The sequence below is a fragment of the Balaenoptera physalus genome, assembly GCF_965194825.1.
Source record: "Balaenoptera physalus genome assembly, chromosome: 6".
Classification (NCBI taxonomy): domain Eukaryota; kingdom Metazoa; phylum Chordata; class Mammalia; order Artiodactyla; family Balaenopteridae; genus Balaenoptera; species Balaenoptera physalus.
Genome location: NC_138885.1, coordinates 21386685 through 21408597, shown reverse-complemented (window position 1 = coordinate 21408597; position 21913 = coordinate 21386685). Strand labels below are relative to the sequence as shown.

The window sequence follows — 21913 nt, the reverse complement described above, 5'->3', positions numbered from 1 at the left end:
AGTAGATTTTGATAAGCTAAAGATACCTATCATAGTCCCTAAGGAAACCACATGAGCACAAGATTCAAAGGGCTGTAGACAAAAAGGCAAAAGAGGAAATAAAACAGAACCCTGAAAGAATTCAAATAATATAAAGGAAGGAAAGCAAGAAGACAGGAATAAAATATAGATACGACAAATGGAAAACAAATAGCAACGTGGCATACCTACATCTAACCATGTCAGTTGATATATTAAAGATAAAAGGACTGAACACTCCAATCAGACTGAATAAATCAGCAAATACCAACTATATACTGTATGTGAACAACATACTTTAAAGGCTGCAAATAAGAGGATGGAAAAAGACATATCATTTAAGTGCTAACCAAAAGAAGGCTGAAGCCACTAATATTAAAGTCAGATAAAATAGGTTTCAAGGACTTCAACACAGAAGTTGGAGGACTCACACTTTCTGATTTTAGACCTTACTAGAAAGGTACAGTAATAAAACAGTGTAGTACTGGCTAAAGATAGAAATAGTGTAAAAATGAGTTGAGAAATAAACTCTTACATTTATGGTCAACTGATATTCGACAAGGGTACCAAGATTATTCGGTGGGAAAAGAAAAGTATCTTCAACAAAGGATGCTGAAATAAGTAGATATACACATGCAAAAGAATGAAGTTGGACCCTTACCTCATACCATATATAAAAATTAACTCAAAAGAGATAAATGCCCCAAATATAGGAGCTAAAACCATAAAACTCTTAGCAGAAAACAGGGATACATTCTTATGACCTTGGGTTTGGAAATGGATTCTTACATATGACACCAAAAGCATGAGCAACAAAATGAAAAGATGGATAAAGTGAACTTCACCAAATAAAAAAAAAACTTTTATACATTAAAGACATTATCAAAAAAGTGAAAAGACAACCTACAGAATGGGTGAACATATTTGTAAAACACACATCTGATAAGGGTCTAGAATCCAGAATATACAAGGAATTTCTTACAGCTCAACAACTAAATGACAATCTGATTTAAAGACAGGCAAAGGACTTACACATTTCTCCCAAGAAGATCGACAATGGCCAACAAGCACATGAAAAGATGATCAACATCACTAATCATTACGGACATGCAAGTCAAAACCATGAGATAACCACTTCACGCCCACAGGATGGCAATAATAAAAATAATAATAATGGTAAATAACAAATGTTGGCAAGGATGTGGAGAAACTGGAACCTTTATACACTGCAGGTAGGAATATAAAATGGTTCAGACACCACTGAAAACAACCTGGCAGTTCCTCAAAAAGTTAAACATAGAATTACCATATCATCCAGTAATTTTTTCCTAGGTATATACCCAAAGAATTGAAAACAGATACTCGAACAAATCCATGCACCTACATGCTCATAGAGCACTATTTACAATAGGCAAAAGGTGGAAACATCCCAAATCCAATAATGGTTGAAGATGGACAAATTGTGGTATATATATAAAATGGCATATTATTCAGCCATAAAAAGGAATGAAGTACTCATACCTGCTACAACATGGATTAACCCTGAAACATTATGTTAAGTTAAAGAAGCCAGACACAGAATATAACATATTGCATGACTCCATTAATATGAAGTATCCAGAATGGTAACTCCATAGAGAATAAAGACTGATGGTTGCCAGGGGCTGGGGGGCTGGGGGGTGAGGGGAATGGGTATGAACTTTTCTTTTGGGGTGATAAAAATGTTTTGGAACTAGACATAGGTGATGGTTGCAAAGCACTGTGAATGTACTAAATGCCACTGAATTGTTCACTTTAAACTGGTTAATTTTAAGTTATGTGAACTTGATCTAAAAAAACAAAAAAACAAAACCACAAAACACTGAAATGACAGAGTACAAATTCTTTTCAAGTACAGACAAATCATTCGCTGAGAGACTACATGCTGGGACATGAAATAAGACTCAACAGGTTCCAAAACACTGAAATCTTAGAGTAGATTCCCTGACCACATGCGACTAAAATAGAAATCAATAACCATAAGCCCCAACCGTTTGGAAATTAACATGCTTCTAACGTAAATCATGGGTCAAAAAAGTAATACAGGGACTTCCTTGGTGGCGCAGTGGTTAAGAATCCACCTGCCAGTGCAGGGGACACGGGTTTGAGCCCTGGTCCAAGAAGATCCCACATGCCGCAGAGCAACTAAGCCCGTGCGCCACAACTACTGAGCCTGCACTCTACAGCCCGTGAGCCACAACAACTGAAGCCCGTGCACCTAGAGCCCATGCTCCGCAACAAGAGAAGCCACCGCAATGAGAAGCCCACACACCGCAACAAAGAGCAGCCCCTGCTCGCCGCAACTAAAGAAAGCCCGTGCGCAGCAACGAAGACCCAACGCAGCCAAAAATAAATAAATAAATAAATACATAAATAAATTTATAAAAAAAAAAACCAAAAAAACCTTATATTAGTAATAGTTCAAATAGAAAATGAATAAACAACACTAATGAAACCCTAAGTTGTTTTTCTTTTAACATCATCAAGAGAACTGATAAACCTCTAGTTAAACTAATAAAGGAAAAAGAAAAAAGAAGACTGAAAATACTAATATCTTTAGATCCTGAAGATACTAAAAGTATAATAAGGGGATATCACATATGAGCAACTTTATGCCAAAAAGTTTGACAACATAAATGAAATTGATACAAACTACCAAATCTGATCCAAAATGAAAAGGAAATTGTAACAGCCCTATATCTATTACTAAAAAATAAGAATTCATAATTTAAAAACCTTCCCTGCAAAAGAAATCCAGGTCCAGATGGATTCATTAGTGCAATTCTAGCAAATATTCAAGAAGAAATAACACCAATTCTACATAAACTCCTTTAGAAAATAAAGGAGGGAACACTATCCAACTCATTTTGAGGTCAGTACCACCCTGGGTACTACAACCTGAAAAAGACATTACAAGCAAACTGCAGACCGATATCCTTCATGAACATACATGCAAAAATCCATAAATACTGGCAAATTGAATGCAGTGATATATAAAAAAGAAAACTATATCATGATATATATATCACTATATATCGTGAGGTATATTCCAGAAACAAAAGGTTAGTTTAACATTCAAAAGTCAAAGTAATTTAAAGTATTACTAGACTAAAGGGGAAAAAACCCCACATGATCACCTCAATAGATGCCAAAAAATTTTTTTTACAAGATTAATGTCCATTCATGGTAAAGACTCTTAGCAAACTAGGAATATTAGAAAATTATACAAAAACCCCACATATAGTATCACAGTTAATGATGAAAGACTGAACGCCTACCCTTATGGCTGGAAACAAGGAAAGCATATGTACTTTCAAAACTTATATTTAAGTTAATACATGGATTCTAGAGATTTTTACTTCCCTCTGTTGTGTTGAAAGTATTCAACATTAGGGCTCCTAGCTAATGTAACAAGGCAAGAAAAAGAAACAAAAGATATATAGATTGGAAAGGATAATATATGTAGAATAATCAAATTTAGAAAGTCCACAGGGTAAAAGATCAGTACATAAAAAACAATTATATTTCTACATACTAGCGATGAACAAATAGAAAATAAAATTTAAAAATAATCTCCTTTAGAATGTCACCTTAAAACATTCAATATTTAGGGATATATTAAAAAAATACGTGTAACACTTGTGTGATGAAAACTACAAAATACTGTTGACAAAAAATTAAGGAAGATCTAAATAAATGGAGAGAGATAACATGTTCGTGCACTGGATGATTCAACGGTGTTAAGATGTTAATTCTCTCCAAAGTGATCTACCTCTTCTTAAAATGTATCATTTTATTTTTATAGTGCATTTACTTTACTGTGTTTCTCTTAAGCTAATCAGAACAAAAGAAACCTCTCAGAGTCAGAAGGAAACTCAACAATCACAAAGTGTAACCCTCCAACTGAAGTGTCTACAGGTCATGTGGTTGTCTAGCATGCACTTGAAAATCTCCAAAAGGGAAGGTGACTACAAGCTTTGCTTACACGTTCTCACAAATTCTATCCATGCGAAATTAAAAATGAGCTCTCTAAAGTTAAAACTGATCTTAAATGAGAGGCTTTCATAGGAGAGAAAAGATGAAAAAAGCAACGTACCTGTGGAGAGGGCTGTTGAATATATCCTTGCTGCTGGAGCACAGGCTGGCTGACAGGATGACCAGAGGCAGAATAGGCAGCAGTAGGGACTGGCTGCCCAGGTGGTAGGGGAGGAGGAGGAGGAGGAGGCGGCGGTGGTGGTGGAGGGGCTGCTGTCATGATATAACCAGACTGCTGTGGGGACTGAAGAACAACAGTGGACTGGAACATGGTGGCGTGAGGGTCAGAGCCATCTGCAGATGGCTGGCGGGCAAGACTCATGTGGCTAAACTGAGACCCAAGGTTGTCCTGCTGAAAAAGGGAGAAGTCAGAAATCAGTAAGCTTTCCATACATAGACCAAACGTATCAAAGAAAAATACTTCATATATTTTAAGAAGAGTTGCAGTAGTATATCTTACGGAAATCATGTATCTACCACAGACATGACTTAATAGAAGAAGAGCTTCAAGAAAATTAGAACTCTAAGGCAGCAAGGTAGGACTATTACAATGCTATCATTGCAAATTACTCGCAAAATATATCTAACGGAAATGTATAGCATGCAGAAAAGAGTAGGGTATAACATTACACAATCAAAAAATGAAAAGACACTAAATGAGGACTAAAGGCACACTTTTATATTATACAATTAACATTTTCTGAAAGGACTTCGAAGACCAGGAGTCTAGCAACGCATGGTACTAATTACTCTTTACTTTAAATCGTTGCCCTTCTTCCCAGAAGGCAAGATTCAGGTTCTATGCATTTCTGTATCTCCTCCCATACCTAATAATCAAATATACTAGCAGAAATGAAATAAAATATATAAAATCTACCCTCCCTGATGTACACTCTAATCTCTCAACAATAATTTGGTCATAAACTCTTCCATAGTGTTTATCCTTAAGTCAGATGTTAGACAAATATAATCCAAATGACAGTGTCCTACTGCTTTTGCTACTTAAGAGAGCCGGCAATGGTGCCCAGCCAAGAAAGGGTTACGATTTATATGCCATCTGACAAATGTTTCTCTGACTCAACAGCATAAGGATCAGTTCTGACTAGTCTACATAATATCACTGATATGACGATAATGAGGTTAAAAAGGCATTCGCTTGCTCCCAAGGAGCCACAGATCGGTGACAATATGTACCATATTTTGTTAAGAGGAAAAATTTGAAAAAAAGTTACTTAAAATATTGTGGTAATTGAGTTGTCAGATCAAAGTTGTTGACATGTCTGCAATTTCTATAATCTGCTGGTTTTTGCAAAGTAAATTAAGGCTATGGAGATGATAAAGGGACTGAAAAAAAAGGGAACCTGACTTAGTGACTGAAAATCTATGGCTTTACTCTTCCCAAGTGGTTGTTCTGACAGAGTCTAGCACTATTCATATAATTCAATGAATAGTTTCAGAAGAGGAAAATATACTTAAAAATACCTACTAGCTATAATTACAATGTAATATGGCCAAATATTTAAAAAAGAGATACCATAACTATATACCACCATCAGAGTCATCTCGGTAAAAAAAGTCATTTTCTTAATCCAATGATTTGCTATTTTTCCAAAACATTTTTGAGGCTTTTATGGTATTTCCAAAAATGTTGTCAACCTTCTCAATGCTGGCAAAATTTCATTTTTTCAGACTGAAAGCGATTTTTGAAAATCATTCAGAGCCAAGGCTGGTAAATAAGGTTGCCTCAAGCTCAAAACAAAAACACCCCCAACAAAACAAAACATTTCTAAAAAGTGGCAAGTGATTTTAAGATATAGCTTATAATTTAACCTGGATGCGATTTCAAAATGTGATGGCCATATGGTCTGAAAAATAAGAGCATCACTGGGAAAAGTATATCGGTGGTGAGGCAGATTCATTTAAAGGGAAGGAAATTAACACTTATTGAATATCTATTACATGTTAGGCACTATGCAGGAGGTACTTTATATGGTGGCCTCATATGCTCAGTAACTAGAGAAGGTCACACAGAGAACACATGGCAACGGTGTATCTGAGTTCTTACTGAGACGTATAACTTGGGGCATACTTTGGATTAAGTGAAGTACCATTACTTTATAGTCACAGATTAAATATCTAGAGATCTTCTTTGGAAATATACTAAGGAGGATGTCTTATGTAATTGGAAGCTCCAATTCACCCTAATGACTGATACTAAGTCTACTGGACCTGGGGCACTGGGGAAAGAACAGAAAGCCTAAACCCAGATGAAAGCTGCCACCCCAGGACCGCACAGACCTGCACTGGCCTCAATGAGGAAAATCGCTAAAACATCTTAGGACTTGAAAATTATTTCATTATGAAAAGGGAGGAAAAGATTAGGCCTTATTTATACAATCACTGTGATAAGCCAATATAACAAATATTTTATGGAAGAGCATAAATTATTTCTAATACAGGTTAGAAATGCTTTTTCAAAACGTATGTAACCCTGAGTTTAGAAAATCACAAAAGAACATATCACATTAATCACATTCACAAGGATTCATCACACATCCACCCACAGAAACAACGCAGGAGGTGAATAGAGATATAGTACCACGGAGTATTGCTGGGTGGGTGAGACTGGCAGGAACGGGGATGGGTAAGGGGCTGTAGAGTACTGAACAGGCTGTGAAGAGGGCTGCAGAGGACGAATAGGCTAAGGAATAACAGGTTGGCAAACAATGTTAATGTCAGAATAAAATGTCAGAAGAATTGCATAAAATGGAAAGTTACACTTTTTTTGGCAATAACTTAAAACTACAAAGTCACCTAAAATACAACATTATAGGAAACAACAAAAACAATACTAGGTGAAGAAACTCTACATAGAAAAATTTTGAGAACATACATTTAAATTTAAAACATAATTAGAAAGACAATTTTTTTCATAAAAGTATTTATTAGATTCACTGCAACAGGTAATTTAGACATTTCAAATCCTATTATCTAACAAGACCCCTGGGTTAAGTCAGTAAAAGCAAAACCATTTATCCTTACTTCCTGGTTTGATGACGGGCTGCTCTACTTAGCTATATAACACTAAGTAATAGAAGAAAAACTTCACTCACTCTTATTATCAGACAGTATATCTTACATAATACCTATGCCAAGTATCCTCTCTATTTGATAAGGCATGATTAGATAACTCTTTTGGGACCAAACTGCCTAAATTTTAGCAATTTTTAAACAAAAATGTACTGTGAGTACCATTAATAGCCTAAAGAAAACACACACATACATATAAGCGCATGCACACACACACAAACAGATCTCTTTTACATAAGGAAGATATACACAGTTTTCTTCTAACTAAAAATTTTTATTGAGAGAATATTAGGAGCTGAGAAACTACACTTGGTCTTTGAACAACTCAGGGATCAGGGGCACTGACCTTCTGCATGGTCAAAAATCTGTGTATAACTTATGGTCGGCCCTGTACCTGTAGATTCTACTCCACGGATTCAACCAATCACAGATCATGTATACTGTAGTTATGTATTTAGTGAAAAAAATCTACGTATAAGTGGACCCTCGCAGTTCAAACCCATGTGGTTTGACGATCCACTGTAATTATTTGAAATTCTTTTTACTAATGAAATACTCCTGCATTTCAGAGAAAAAAAATTTTAAGTTTTATGTTTCCCAAGGGCACTCATAACACAGGTGTTTTAAAACATGAAAGAGGTTTCAATCCTTTCTAAATTTTAGGGAATACAGCTGGCCAGCTATAGGCTAATAATGGCATTTAGTTTCCCAGTCTTACATTTATACAGTTTATTATAAAGGACAATATATATATTGGTTTAATGACTATCATAATCTACCATACAGGTGGCAATCAGGTTAAGGGAAATTAAGTGACCTGTATACAACCATTTAAGCAAGAAGTGGAGGAACCCAAGTCATTTTATCTAATGAAAACTCTTAGTTTTGGTTAAAATATACATACATGAATCTCCCTGGACAATATCTCCAAAGAGTATACTTTAGAAATGCAAAATTAACTAAATAAGATTACTCAGGGAATAATCTAGATAAGGAGAAATTCTTATGACTAAGACGTATAATGATGAGTTTGCCCTTCCACCACAAAATCAACACAACAGTTTCTGGAAAAAATGAAAGGCTTAGATTAGTTTAGAATTCCACAAAAAATTCTAGAGCTAACATACTAAAAAAAGTATAAGCTGAAAATCTACAGAGTGGCCACTGGTTCCTCACTAACCTCTTGACTAGAAATTAGCAAGCTTCCTAATGGATGACAGCACGTATCACACTAAATGAGGTGTTGTGGCTTTAAAACTACCAAGTACAAGCTATTTAATGTGTTATTAAGTCAGACAACCATTAAGACACAACTTTCTTCCAGAAAACATGACCTACTAGGTCAGTGTCAGATGAAACAAAAGCCTTAGTCTGCTGGGGAGTAAAAGAAAGAAGAGTACTGTGACCACCAAGGGTAGGAATTAATGTCTGCCAGAGTGTCAAGTGGTAATGAGAAAAATGTGGGCTAGAAGACTGGCTGATCAAAGTGAAAATCTTACACTACGTAGAAAAGAAAAAGCGTTAGCACTTCCTTTTTCCTACTTAAACTGCAACTGGCTGTAAAACAACATCCACTTAAAGTGACTGGTTTCAAGAACGCAGCCCATTTGAAGGCTTTGGAAATCAGCATTACTGTGTTTGGTTATTTGAAATTTCATGGATGGATTATCTCAGTGTGCAAGAGATCGTTACTGAATATCATTTGTTCATCAAGTCTCTAATCTTGTATTTGACGAAGAATTACCAGAAACACCTGAAGCAATGCCTGGAAAAACAGCCATGGAGTTTGAGGCATACCCCAATATTTCAAGTTATAGTCTATTAAGACATCATTTCTAAACTAAGCTGCCTACATCTTCACTTAGGACTGTCTTTTAAAACTAAATCAGGCAAAGCTATTTCTAAGAGATAATAATCTGAAACATATAACCACAGATAAACCCGTAGGATTTTTTGAAGGTGCCAGATTAACATTATTTCCATTGAATTAAATCAAATGAAAATCAGCCCTATAAAGCTCCCGGTGAAATTCACAGCACTGCAAAGATGACCACACAATAGCAAATGAAAGGGAAACACTTCAAGACCAAGTTGAATGAAACCAAGGCAGAGAAGGCCAGGGAGGGAGTTTTATGTAGTTTAATATGTACCTGAGTGTATGTAATCAAACGGGGTTGGGAAGTAGGTATGGGAGTCTTTGGAAATAGTTTTAGACAGTTTCCTCTACATATATGAATTCATTTGTATGGTCTTGGAAGTGCATCAAACACCTTGAAGTCCTACTGCAGAGAAATTGCCTTGCCCAGTATTACGAGTCTTAATTGCCAGAGCAATAATTATTTTCATTAGTTTAAAAATATTCGATAACTTTATCAAACTGCTCATACATTTTTCACCCCTGCAATACAAATATAACTTGTGAATAAAACTAATGAAATTTCTCCAGTTCAAGTTTATCACTATACTTCTTTCACAAAACATTACTCTGCATGTTCTCACCAGTGGAATATTTAGATCATCTTCCAGGGAAAAAGAGGTGCAAATAACTGTACAAACTGCCTTTGATATGCTACACAACCTTTAAAAGATAGAATGAAAGTAAGAGTTTACACTAGTATAATCAAGTTCAGCAAGAATGAGTAACACATCTACAGGGGAAAAGCCTGAATGTGAAAATGTATGTGTAAACTCTAAACATTTATACAAATTCAAGATATTATTAAGAGTACTTCTGAGAATTCTAAATCAATGTTTCTGTCTTTATCTTTCATAGAGTAGGTGGGGTGGAGAGTACCTTGTAGCAAGGCGAGTCAACTCAGTTTCTTCTAAGTGCTTGATCTGTTGAATCTTAGAACAACTCACTTTGCTCACTGGGGTAATGAACTATCTTAGCTTTGCTTTTTATTCCTCTGGTCCCTTGCTTGCTGTTGTAAAATGCAAGGTATAAAATACTCACCATAGAGGCTCATGAGATAAAAATTTCCCTTCCTTCCAATATATATTCTGTTTTCATTAGCAGAAAAGCCCTTGAAGTTAACCTCTCTTCCTACGAGCGGTGAGTAGGACATCACTGGTGGAGAATACTAAAGTTCTAAGAGACACTTACTTGGGCTCTCTCGATTATAATTAGTGACTTTAGTCCTACATATGCAAGGGCAGGTGAACTTAGCATTGTGTAATCGTGGACATGTGCACCTGTGAGAAGATGTGATGGGCTGCTTGCTGTTGAGGTGGCAGTGCTGGCAGAGGCGGCTGTGGAGGTCCAGGCACTTGGGCTCTAACTGGCTGTTGAGTCACAGGAGGGCTACACACAACTGGACTCCCATCTGGGTTTAGGAAGGGCTGACCTGAAAATTTTAAAAAGGAAGAACAAAAAATCATTTACGATGGAGACCGAATATAGGTCGCTCTATAGACAACTTACAGCACATGTCTGCAGTCCTGATTCACAATTCCAAAAGCGTCAAGCTTCTGGAAACCAAAAGCTTTTCTTACCTTGGAAAGCAAAGCCTGACCTTACACGAGCCTTATAATAGTCTTTATATTTCCCACTTAGGGTAAATATTCAAAATTTTTGCTGCAGTGTTTTACTATGGGGGTGCCACGCCAGAATCCACTTGAGTTGTTTCATACCACACAGTATTTTCCAAGAAACTCAATTCTGAAACACATCTTGCTCAAGGGATTGAGTTACAGGATTGTGTAACATTTCAGTTTCAAGGGAAAAAAAAAAAAAAACTTGACTTTGGGATATTGGAAATTTATTAATTAGCCTGTTAGATGGTAAGAAATATCTAATTTACAGGTCACATTGCATATATTTAACTAGTAAGATTAAAAGCTGATGAAAATTAAAATGGTTGATAACTTCAAATTTCAAATTGTGGAGTTGATGGCAGTGTCCTTAGTTTATAACTTCTAACTTGCTAAGAGTAGAAAATAATTTAAAAATTCTAAATAATTTTCTAAAATAATTTCCTTTCACTTCCAATGAGCTTTACTCATAGGTAAGAAATAAAACGAGAGAGAACTTTAGTACTGATTTTGAGGCTTACTCTTATTGGTTACCAATTACAGGAGGAATACTTTAAGTAACTCTCTACACATACATTCTAAACAACTTTTTCTTATTATACAAAGTAATATTCTTACTGTGGGAAAATAACCAACAAATACAGATCAAAAAGTAAATAAATTCCCCATAATCTTATCATCAACAATTTGGATACCTTCTTCCAGACTTTTTTTTTCAATGTACACATAAACAGATTCAAAGAGTAGTATTTTTCCTTACTATACACTGAATGATTTAAAAAAACACACTGGATTATTAAAAAAGAAAGAAAGAAAAATGAAAGGACTATGTGAAATAAAGAGATCATTGACTACATACCCTTTTAGGATGGGAAGAATACCTATGTGTCTTAAACTGTCTTCAAAACATCCTTTCTTTTTTTAAAATAAACTTGTGACATATAATAAAATAATATTTGGGAAAGCAGAATACACTGTTCCATTGCTATCAAGTGGGAAAAGTTCTCCAAAGTCAAATTATTTTCATCAGTTAATTTCCTGATAATTTATGTGATGGTTATAGACAACTAAAAGCAAGCCATGCTGGATATTTGTTGATTGTTATAAATAATTTTGGGAAAAAAAATGGTAGAGAAGACTTGAGTGAAAGCATGTTTAAAAGTAACTTAAGGATTGTCTGAAAAAAGCTGGATGTGTTGTAATGCTGTTCTCAAAAACAAAGAGATCACTTTTGGGCTAATTTAAAATTAAGTATACAATTTAATTTCAGGTTGCTTAGTTTCTCATCATCTCCTACTCAAATGAAGCTTCCACGTTACCAAAACCATGTTAACGAATATTCTGAATGAAAAATAATAGAAAATAGTAAAATATTAAATCATCTTATATTCTGCCCCAGGAAAACAGGAAGTTTAGTAATATAATAGACTTGAAGGATCAGAAGATAACTGTTATAAAAGCAAAAACTGAGTTTCTGAAGAGTCAGTTATTTACACTAATTCCATTCTTACAACAGAAACAAAAGTTTGAATACTTTATCTTAAAAAAGAGATGCAAATGAAATCTGAAGGTAACAAGTTCCGAGCCATGGTTTTTTCTACAACAAACAAAAGGCAAGTTTCACAACACTCAGAGACTCTGACACTCTCGCCTGTATCTACCTTGCCCAACTACTACCATGCTGATGTGACCACATCAGCTGAATCTGAGAGTCTTTAAGGAAGGTTATTGAATGACTTAAGGTTATTTTCATTATCTTACCATATGATTGGGCTATGTTATTTTGATTAGAAACCAAAACTTGTCATTTAAAAAAAAAATTTATTTTCTCAATATAAGTCATTTTTGCCAATATACATAATGAAATGTATTATGACTGCAGTTTCTTAATCTCTCTGAAGTTCAGTTTCCTTATCTGTAAATGTAGATTTCACCTACCTAACAGGGTTGCTATAAATAATGTATTTAAAGCACATAACACAGTACATGACACATGATAAACACTCAATAAATACAAAGTACTATCTAATTGCAAAGAATGTGTTGTCAATATTAATTCATAACGACTATCTATTTTCTTTCACTACTAATAAGATGTTCTTTAGCTTTTCCTAAGTAGAAAACAGTTACAGTATTCAGAAGAGCAATTACTTATGGGCTCTTTCCACCGCATTACGTAAGAAGTCAGAGCTGCTGCTAACGTCCTCCTTCTTCATGAAATGCATACTATTTTCCCCACGACAAAACTGTTCTATCAAATAAAGTTCTTTCAAAGGTGGTTGTCCCATTTCTAGGAAATGAATTGTTTCTTAATTATTTGGCCTAAAAGATGATGTCATGGATGTGACAAGGAGAAAAATACTTTCTGATATAAATGTCTTTTAACATTCTCTAGCATAAAGTGTTTTTATTAAAGTTCTAGGGAAAATGCTAATCACACATGAAAAATAAAAAGCTGACAATGCATATACAGATAATACATTTAATACATATTCTTTAGTTTTCAGATAACTCCTGATATCTCAACTGAAATAAACCTTTTTCTGGATACCAACCTGTTTGTGGGTTGATCAGAATACTGCCAGGTGGTATGCCTGTCGCTTCCAAGGGAAGCAAAAAGAAGCTAGTGCTAGGAGATGCGACTTGCCCACTTAGGCCACCGTCAAAGGAAAGAGAACTATGAGTGCTGACAGTTGGATAGACGACAGGTGCGCCATGAGAAGACTGGCTGAGAGCTGTACCTGGAAGAGGCTGCTGGATGTGAGAGAGAGAGCCCGTAGATGACCCTACACTACCAGAAGACTCAGAACCTAGGGGAGGAGTAATGAAAAAGAGGGAATTTTTTTAAACCTCATATAAAAACGCAGGTTTTAAATATGTAACAATAAAATTCACATTGCATAACATGCAGTTACCACATAAAAGCATGAACTATTTTTGACTTACTGTACAATTTTGCTTCCCCTCCCCACCAAGAACAAGTCTAATACAGCAAAACTGATCACATACGTTGTCAGAGAAGTCATAGCCAAAGCATGCAACTAAAGCAAGTCTATAATACTGGGTTGGCCAAAAGATTCGTTCGGTTTCTTCCGTAAGATGGCTCTAGTAGCACTTAGTTGTCTTTAACTTCATTCGAAACAAGTTTGTTAGACTGTATGTGACAGCTGCAGTTAAAAAAAAGACTCACCAAAATTGGTGAATTTTTGTATAGCCATTTTAATATTGAAGATGGAAGGAAATAGCAACATTTTTGGCATATTATGCTTTATTAGTTCAAGAAAGGTAAAAACGCAACTGAAACGCAAAAAGAGATCTGTGCCGTGTATGGAGAAGGTGCTGAGACTGATCAAACATGTCAAAAGTGGTTTGCGAAGTTTCGTGCTGGATATTTCCTGCTGGACAATGCTCCACAGTCGGGTAGACCAGTTGAAGTTGACAGCGATCAAACGGAGACGTTAACTGAGAACAATCAACGTTATACTACACGGGAGATAGGTGACATACACAAAATATCCAAATCAAGCACTGAAAATCATTTGCACCAGCTTGGTTAAGTGAATCGCTTTGATGTTTGGGTTCCACGTAAGTTAAGCGAAAAAAACCTTCTCGACTGTATTTCTACATGAAATTCTCTACTGAAACGTAATGAAATCGTTCCGTTTTTAAAACACATTGTGACAGGCGATGAAAAGTGGATACTGTAAGGTAATGTGGAATGGAAGAGATCACGGGGCGAGCGAAATGAACCACCAATCACACCAAAGGCCGCTCTTCATCCAAAGAAGGTGATGTTGTGTAAATGGTGGGATTGGAAGGGGGTCCTCTATTATGAGCTCCTTCCGGAAAACCAAACGATTCACTCCAAGAAGTATTGCTCCCAGTTAGACCAACTGAAAGCAGCACTCGACGAAAAGCGTCTGGAATTAGTCAACAGAAAACACATAATCTTCCATCAAGGTAATGCAAGATGGCATGTTTCTTTGATGACCAGGCAAAAACTGTTACAACTTGGCTGGGAAGTTCTGATTCATCCGCCGTATTCACCAGACATTGCACCTTTGGATTTCCACTTATTTCGGTCTTTACAAAATTCTCCTAATGGAAAAAAATTTCAATTCTCTGGAAGACTGTAAAAGGCACCTGGAACAGTTCTTTGCTCAGAAAGATAAAAAGTTTTGGGAAGATGGAATTATGAAGTTGCCTGAAAAATGGCAGAAGGCAATGGAACAAAACGGTGAATATGTTGTTCAATAGCGTTCTTGGTGAAAATGAAAAATGTGTCTTTTATTTTTACTTAAAAACCGAAGGCACTATTTGGCCAACCCAATAACATCAGCCACAGACAGCCACAAAAAAACGCATTACCCACATTCCCCAAAGGACAAAGTTATGTACATTTTTACCTTTTAGATTAACACCTAGGAATATACAGATTATAATTTTTCCCCCAGGACAAAGAACTTAGCACAGCCAAATGCCCAAAACCTCTTATATCAGAAACCCCTTATCTATAAGAACACAGAAAGATTAAGAGTAGTGTAGGAAATAACAAAAATGATAATTCTCTATCAAGAGAAACAACTGTCAGGTTTCACTGCAGACTTTCATTTTCAGCTCATAATCATAGCATCTTCCTGTAACGTAAAGTCAACTTTCAATTTTTTATCAGAGCAAGGGACAAAGGTAGAATAAAAATATTCCAAGTACTTATATTAGCATCAGCTTAAAATTTATTTCTCACTGTACTTAATAAGCTAATTTGATAATTTATTTTTAACTGCTTTCACGCATCCAATCTACTTAATTTTCTATTATACAGAGACTGAAGAGGTCACTGACTTTCAGTATAATGGCTTAAGGTAGACAATGAGACAATGAAAGAAAGGAAAAGATTTTGATGATGTAAATAGTTAATTAGGTTTTGAATAACAGAATTGACTCTGGGACGGAGAATTAATTTTAATGAATGACGTAAACAAATATGATACACTATAGAGATTGCCTCAGAAGGATAACTTCTATTTTAAGTCGTGCCAAAAATGACTATCTCCAAGAACTATATGAAAAAAAATTTTTTCCTAATAAAAGAATTAAATATTTATTTTCATCTCTGAAGATAATATAGATTATAAATAGTATATGTTCTAAAAATGTTTTAGGGACTTCCCTGGTGGTCTAGTGGTTGAGAATATGTCTTGCAATGCAGGGTCACTGGTTTGATCCCTAGTCAGGGAATTAAGATCCCACATGTCGCTGGGCAACTGGGCCCGTGTGCTGCAACTACTGAGCCTGCGCACTCTGGAGCCTGCGCACCGCAACGAAAGATCCCACGTGTCATAACTAAGACTCGATGCAGCAAAGAAATATAAATACAAAAAAAAAAAAAAAAAAGTTTTAATTTGGCTGTGTGTCTAAATGACTTTCTCACGACACGAGTAGTTTTTTTTTTCCTGTTATGATGACATGATGACTAAGTGACCGTTTATCAAATAAATGCATATTTGGTACATATGCATATTTCTTATATTCATAAAATTTACCTATCTTTAGCAAGAGTCTATCATATACACTAAGACATTTTAAATATCCACATTATAAGTTAAAAAGATGACAAGTGCAATTCACAAACCTTAAGAATTTAAAGTACTGAATTATAGTCAGAGATGAGAAAAATTTACTCCGTCACCTTCAAATTTACACCTCTTCCTTCAATTGTTATCTGTGTAAAACCATATATCTAGGCTTTACCTAAAAGGATAAAGAGAGAGAGCCATTTCTGCTGATTTTCATGCTTATTTTGGGATACAAATAAAGATCCGTGAGGATCCTAAAAGAGACGTGAACTTTAGTATCAAAGCCAGTGAAAGTGAAAAGAGAAAAATGCTAGGAGCCTAAAAGTTATGTAATCTAAAAGCAAAGAAGCTAGTAGAATGAGAATGCTATTGAAATTTCTACTTATCCATAATAATTACATTGTATTATATTTCTTTAGTTTTTAAATTCCTCAAAAACTTCTCAGCAATTTTATACTTTTTTTTGGAATGGCAAATGAACTTTATCATGAAATGTACTCAATAATATGATAGTATTAGCTGAATTTCAGCTAATGATAGTATTAGCTGAAAATGCAATCAATGTTGACTAATCCTAGGTAAGGAAAGGTGCCTTCTGTAAATCTCTCTCACACAGAGAATAAATCCTAATGTCAATAAACATGTTACCTCTTAAGTACTTTGGAGGTGCTCAATGTACTGCTGGTAGGAATCCTATATTTTAGGATAATTACAGAAGCCACATGATGAATAAAGAGAGCTAAGACAACATTAGGGAAACTAATGTTTTGACTGCACAGTTCTAGACAGATATGCATACCTGTTTTTGAAAGCCTGCCTATGCTTCTGCTGCTTCCAGAACTATCACCTCTTGTCAGAACTGAAATGCCACTGAAGCTGCTGGCTTTGGTTACAGCAGGCCTGAAGTTTCGGAGAGAGCTGTCTGAATCTGTGCTGCTCCAGGGTCGCGGTTCAGAGTACTTCAACTCGTTCTCAGTGCTGCTTTGATGGCTGTTTGTTGATCTCCCTGAAGAATCTTTATTAACTCTGTAATTTAGAAATAAAACTTTGAAAAGCTAATAGAGACAAAAAGGAAAACTATAAAAAAAATGCTTTAAATATTCAATACTGTGTACTGCACGAAAACATGTTTCCAATACCTAAATATCTGGCGCCTCTGCTGGGTGCTACTAGCATCCTCGTCTTGGATTCTGTTGGCATTTTCATAAAACATTTTTAGTTTTATTAGCATCAGTGAGACACTTAGCAAAACAAATGTTAAAAAGCCCCTCACCTTTTGTCAATAATATAATTCTCTTGGGAACACAGGGACTAGAAAGAAAGAACAGATATAAAAAGTTGAGCATTTGTCAGATAATGCCATCTGGAAACTAATGATGACAACAAAAATCGTGTAATAATTTAAAAAAAGTAGTTACCCTCACCCCTCAAAAATCAAACATGGTGATAAGTTACAAAAATAAATGACAATAGAAAATTATTTTGGCTTGGCGATACTATGCTTATTTTTAACAGATATACATTTTTGAAGCCATTCATTTTTGTTGTACAAAGTAACTTGAAATTCAAATATCTCTCTAACAAGTGAACCCATTTTCACTATTACATATTCGAAGTATACACCTGTCTGTAGATTCCACCTCCTTCACTCAACAAATATTTTGATCACCTGTGCTTTGGCAGTAGCTGTAGCAGTGAACAAGCAGCTACGCCTCAATGTAGCTTACAGCCAAAATCCTCCAGTGCTATTAACCTAACTCAGGCAACCATCTGTTTTGCATCTTGTATTATTACAATAGTCTTCTAGTTTTCCAGCTACCAGTTTTGCTCTTTTCATCCAATTTAAACAGCAGAAGCCATAGCTATCTCTCTAAAATATCAATCTGATCACGCCTGTTCCCTCCTTAATAGCCCCCTTCGTTCTAGCACAGGGATACGCAAACTATACAGTCAGCTACCTGCTTTTGTAAATACAGATTCATTGGAACACAGCCATGTCCATTCATTCGTGTATTGTCTATGGATGCTTTCATATTAAAATGGCAGATTTGAGTTGTTGCAATAAAGACTATATAGCTTGAAAAGCCTAAAATACTCATTATCTGTCCCATTATAGAAAAAGTTTGCTGACCCCTGCTCTAGCTAAAAGCCCCAACCTCCTTAACTAGCTTTCAGGAGCAAGTCACCTGCTTCCTGCTTATTTCTCCAATTGAAACGTCCCTCAATTCTTGTCACCTAGGCTACAATCCAGGTACTCTGAATCTCTCAATTCCTCATGTGTCAAGTTCTCCTTTATCTCTGGCTCCCTGCAGATGTTGACCCTGGACACGGAATACTTCACTCCTTCAGTTCTTCTCTTGGAAGCTAACTCTCCCTCTCACTCCTCAATTCTGGTTTGTGGTGCTTCTCTGCTGTGTTCCCTATTTTACCTTCACGTTTCTATACAAATCACACACCATATTGTCATTATCTGAATACTCATCATGGGTAAAGACCTCATCCATCTTACAAACTAGAGAGAGAAATAGATCTAGGTTAGGCTCTGAGTTCAGAAGACATGGGCTGAAATCCCAACTCTGTCATTTTCTAGCTGGATGATCCTTGTCTATTTTACTTAGTTTCCTGGAGTCTCAGTTTACTTATCTATAAAATAAAAACAGTGACAGTATCTACCATATATAGGGTTGTTTGGGAGATAAATTATTGTAAATGTCCATGGATATGTTCTCCAGTGCCCAGCACAGCACCTACTATACATGATCAATAAGATTTGTTGACTATTATAAACTTTTAACTGACAGTCTAGATTTTAATGTCATTTACTTTTTTTTTTTTTATACAGAGCTAACTTCTATCTCTGGCGGTATTAACACAAATTACATATATTCTTATATCCTTGACTAGTACCCAGTACTGCACAGAGCAGGTGCTTAATAGATATTGGTAAAACCAAACTGATTCTCCCTTGAATATATGCATAAAATAATCAGCCACTTAAAAGATCTCTTCCAGGACTTCCCCGGTGGTCCAATGGTTAAGACTCTAAGCTCCCAAAGCAGGGGGTGTGGGTTGGATCCTGGGTCAGGGAACTAAGATCCCACACGCCACATGGAGCAGCCAAAAAACAACAACAACAACAACAAAGATCTCTTCCATATAATCACTTATAAAGTGGAAAACAAGTATTAATCTGAAAAATCAATTAGCTGTATTTTAGAAGAAGAAACAAGTTATTTATCAAGAAAAGTCCACTAACAAGTAGGATTTAGAGTACATGATTTTGTAGACAGTGACCAATGTTCTAAAAATCTCAACTCTGTGAGAAGTCTGGAAGAAAAAAATATTACATAAACTATATACTCAAGTCTAATATACTACTCCTTAGTCGATCTGCTTTCAACTTTTGAAAAGTTTATACAACTGGTGCAAAGCAGTATTTTATAAACTACTAAATCATTAACATGAACAAGACAGACTGCAGTATTTCTAAAGGGGTGACTTTACATGTAACAAACGTAGTTAGAAGTATATGTGATCAATAGATTGAGGGAGGAGTGAACCCCTATAATGCAATTAGCATATATTTACACATGAAGACCTAAATATAAGTTAGAACATACATCTTGGGAAAATATTCGGTCTCTAGCTCTCTGGTACTCTTCTTCTCTTTCTTCTATAGATTTGCTTCTTCTGTCATCTTTCAAACGTATTCTCATCTGAAGAAAAGAGAACAATTAATCTTGGGAAAATGGTCTGCTGGTATAAGTCCAGCACCCATAAAAATGCTCTAATCATGCCAGGTTACCTGGTTATCATCTTTGTCAAAGCTAGAGTTATCTCTCTTGAGGATATATCGTTTCTGAAAGTCTTCACCTTTATCATCCTTAATATGTTCATTAAATTTCTGATCAGGTCTAAAAAAAAAAAAAAAAGCAAAAGCCAAGGGAACAAAAAAGATAATACAAAATATTTACAGAAAAGTTAAATGTAACATTTTATGGAAGGTGATAAATATAAGTTACCACTCACTAGTACCATTAATAGATACTTTGTTATCTCAATTACTCCTCCAAACAATCTTATGAGAAAATATTAACTACCCCATGTCATGACTGAAAGGCTGTATGAAATACATTGTGGGCTCTGGAATTTGACTGCTAAGGTTCAAATACTCAGCTTTAACATTTAGTTGCTTTAGGACTTACACAAGTTAATTATTAACCTTTATTTCCCCTAGTTTCCTCATTTGTAAATAGGAATTACAGTGTACCTACTTCATAAGGGTGTTGTGAAGATGAAATGAATTAATAGATGACCAGCACTTAAAACAGTAAACACTCAGTAGAAGTTTGTTATTATATAAATATTACTGAGAAAACTGAGGTTCAAATGGCTAAAGCAAGGGTCCAAGGTCAAAGGGCAAGTACATGACTGAGCCATACTTGGAGCCCTGGTATGTAACACTCAAAGCCTGTATATCGTCTTTGCACTGCCTCCTCTAAATCTAAGAAATAATTTTGGACAAAGAAAGAAGTATAGCACAGTATTTTATGTTACATTCCTATAGTACCTGGTTTGGTGTTAATCAAATATTTTGTGGCTGAATTTAATAAAGCTTAAGAGACTACTTCAAAATGCAACCAAGTTACCAAGAATTCATAATTACAGCAGGGTACATCTTTGTTTTTTATTAATAGAAATAGATTAAAAAGAGAAGTTCTTTTTTGAAGGTTAATGTTACGACCTAAAGTAATGATTATGAACTCTTAACAACATATTTTATGGCTGATTGGCCGGTCTTTCCTCTATGGAAATGTTGCAAGTTCTGCTGAGATCCAGAAGACAGACATAAGGTTGTTGCCCTTGGAAAATTACAATTATATAAAACTTCACTTTCTGAAATGTATTCTCAGCTTCAACAAATTAATCCATTCAACACTCTTGAGACGTAATACTATAAAACTGAAATATGTGATATATAAAAAATATATTTAGAGGAAATAAAGGCTAATTGAACCCCTAAGCAATTTTTTTACATATACTTTAAATATATATTATGTAGTCACATATTATGAATGCCCTAAATAAATTTCTAAACCAAATAAACCTGAGTAATGACATTTTCAGCAAACTTGACCAGATATTTCATTATATGTAGTAATCAAGTAACACTTCTGAATATGTGTTTTAACCTAGTGAATTTTTAATAAAGTACTGTATCTACCTCCTGTCAAATGATGAAAAAGATTTTTTTTAAAATAAATTTATTTATTTTGTTTATTTATTTTTGGCTGCATTGGGTCTTCGTTGCTGCATGTGGGCTTTCTCTAGTTGCGGCAAATGGGGCCTACTCTTAGTTGTGGTGCGGTGGCTTCTCTTGTTGCGGGGCACGGGCTCTAGGCGCACGGGCTTCAGTAGTTGCGGCTCGCGGGCTCTAGAGCGCAGGTTCACTAGTTGTGGCGCACAGACTTAGTTGCTCCGCAGCATGTGGGATCTTCCCGGACCAGGCCTCGAACCCGTGTCCCCTGCATTGGCAGGTGGATTCTTAACCACCGCGTCACCAGGGAAGCCCGATGCAAAAGATTTTAAAATGAGAATTATCTAAGTAAGCTGAAGAGATC

The 21913-nt window shown here is 35.5% G+C and overlaps 1 protein-coding gene across 17 annotated transcripts in view; it reads right to left on the bottom strand.

Annotated features, from left to right (window-relative positions):
* R3HDM1 (R3H domain containing 1) overlaps positions 1–21913 on the bottom strand; it is a 119842-nt gene that overhangs the window by 54190 nt on the left and 43739 nt on the right. For 7 of the 17 annotated variants that reach the window (XM_082465788.1, XM_082465798.1, XM_082465803.1 and 4 more), the window contains 9 exons: positions 20098–20206; positions 19913–20008; positions 17566–17603; positions 17432–17482; positions 17092–17318; positions 13272–13526; positions 10378–10529; positions 6692–6793; positions 4154–4444 (listed from right to left, as the gene is read on the bottom strand). In XM_082465788.1, the coding sequence (XP_082321914.1) occupies positions 4154–4444; positions 6692–6793; positions 10378–10529; positions 13272–13526; positions 17092–17318; positions 17432–17482; positions 17566–17603; positions 19913–20008; positions 20098–20206 (1321 nt within the window). The remainder of the gene's footprint in view (positions 1–4153; positions 4445–6691; positions 6794–10377; positions 10530–13271; positions 13527–17091; positions 17319–17431; positions 17483–17565; positions 17604–19912; positions 20009–20097; positions 20207–21913) is intronic. The other 10 variants (XM_082465797.1, XM_082465789.1, XM_082465799.1 and 7 more) reach the window with 10 other exon arrangements.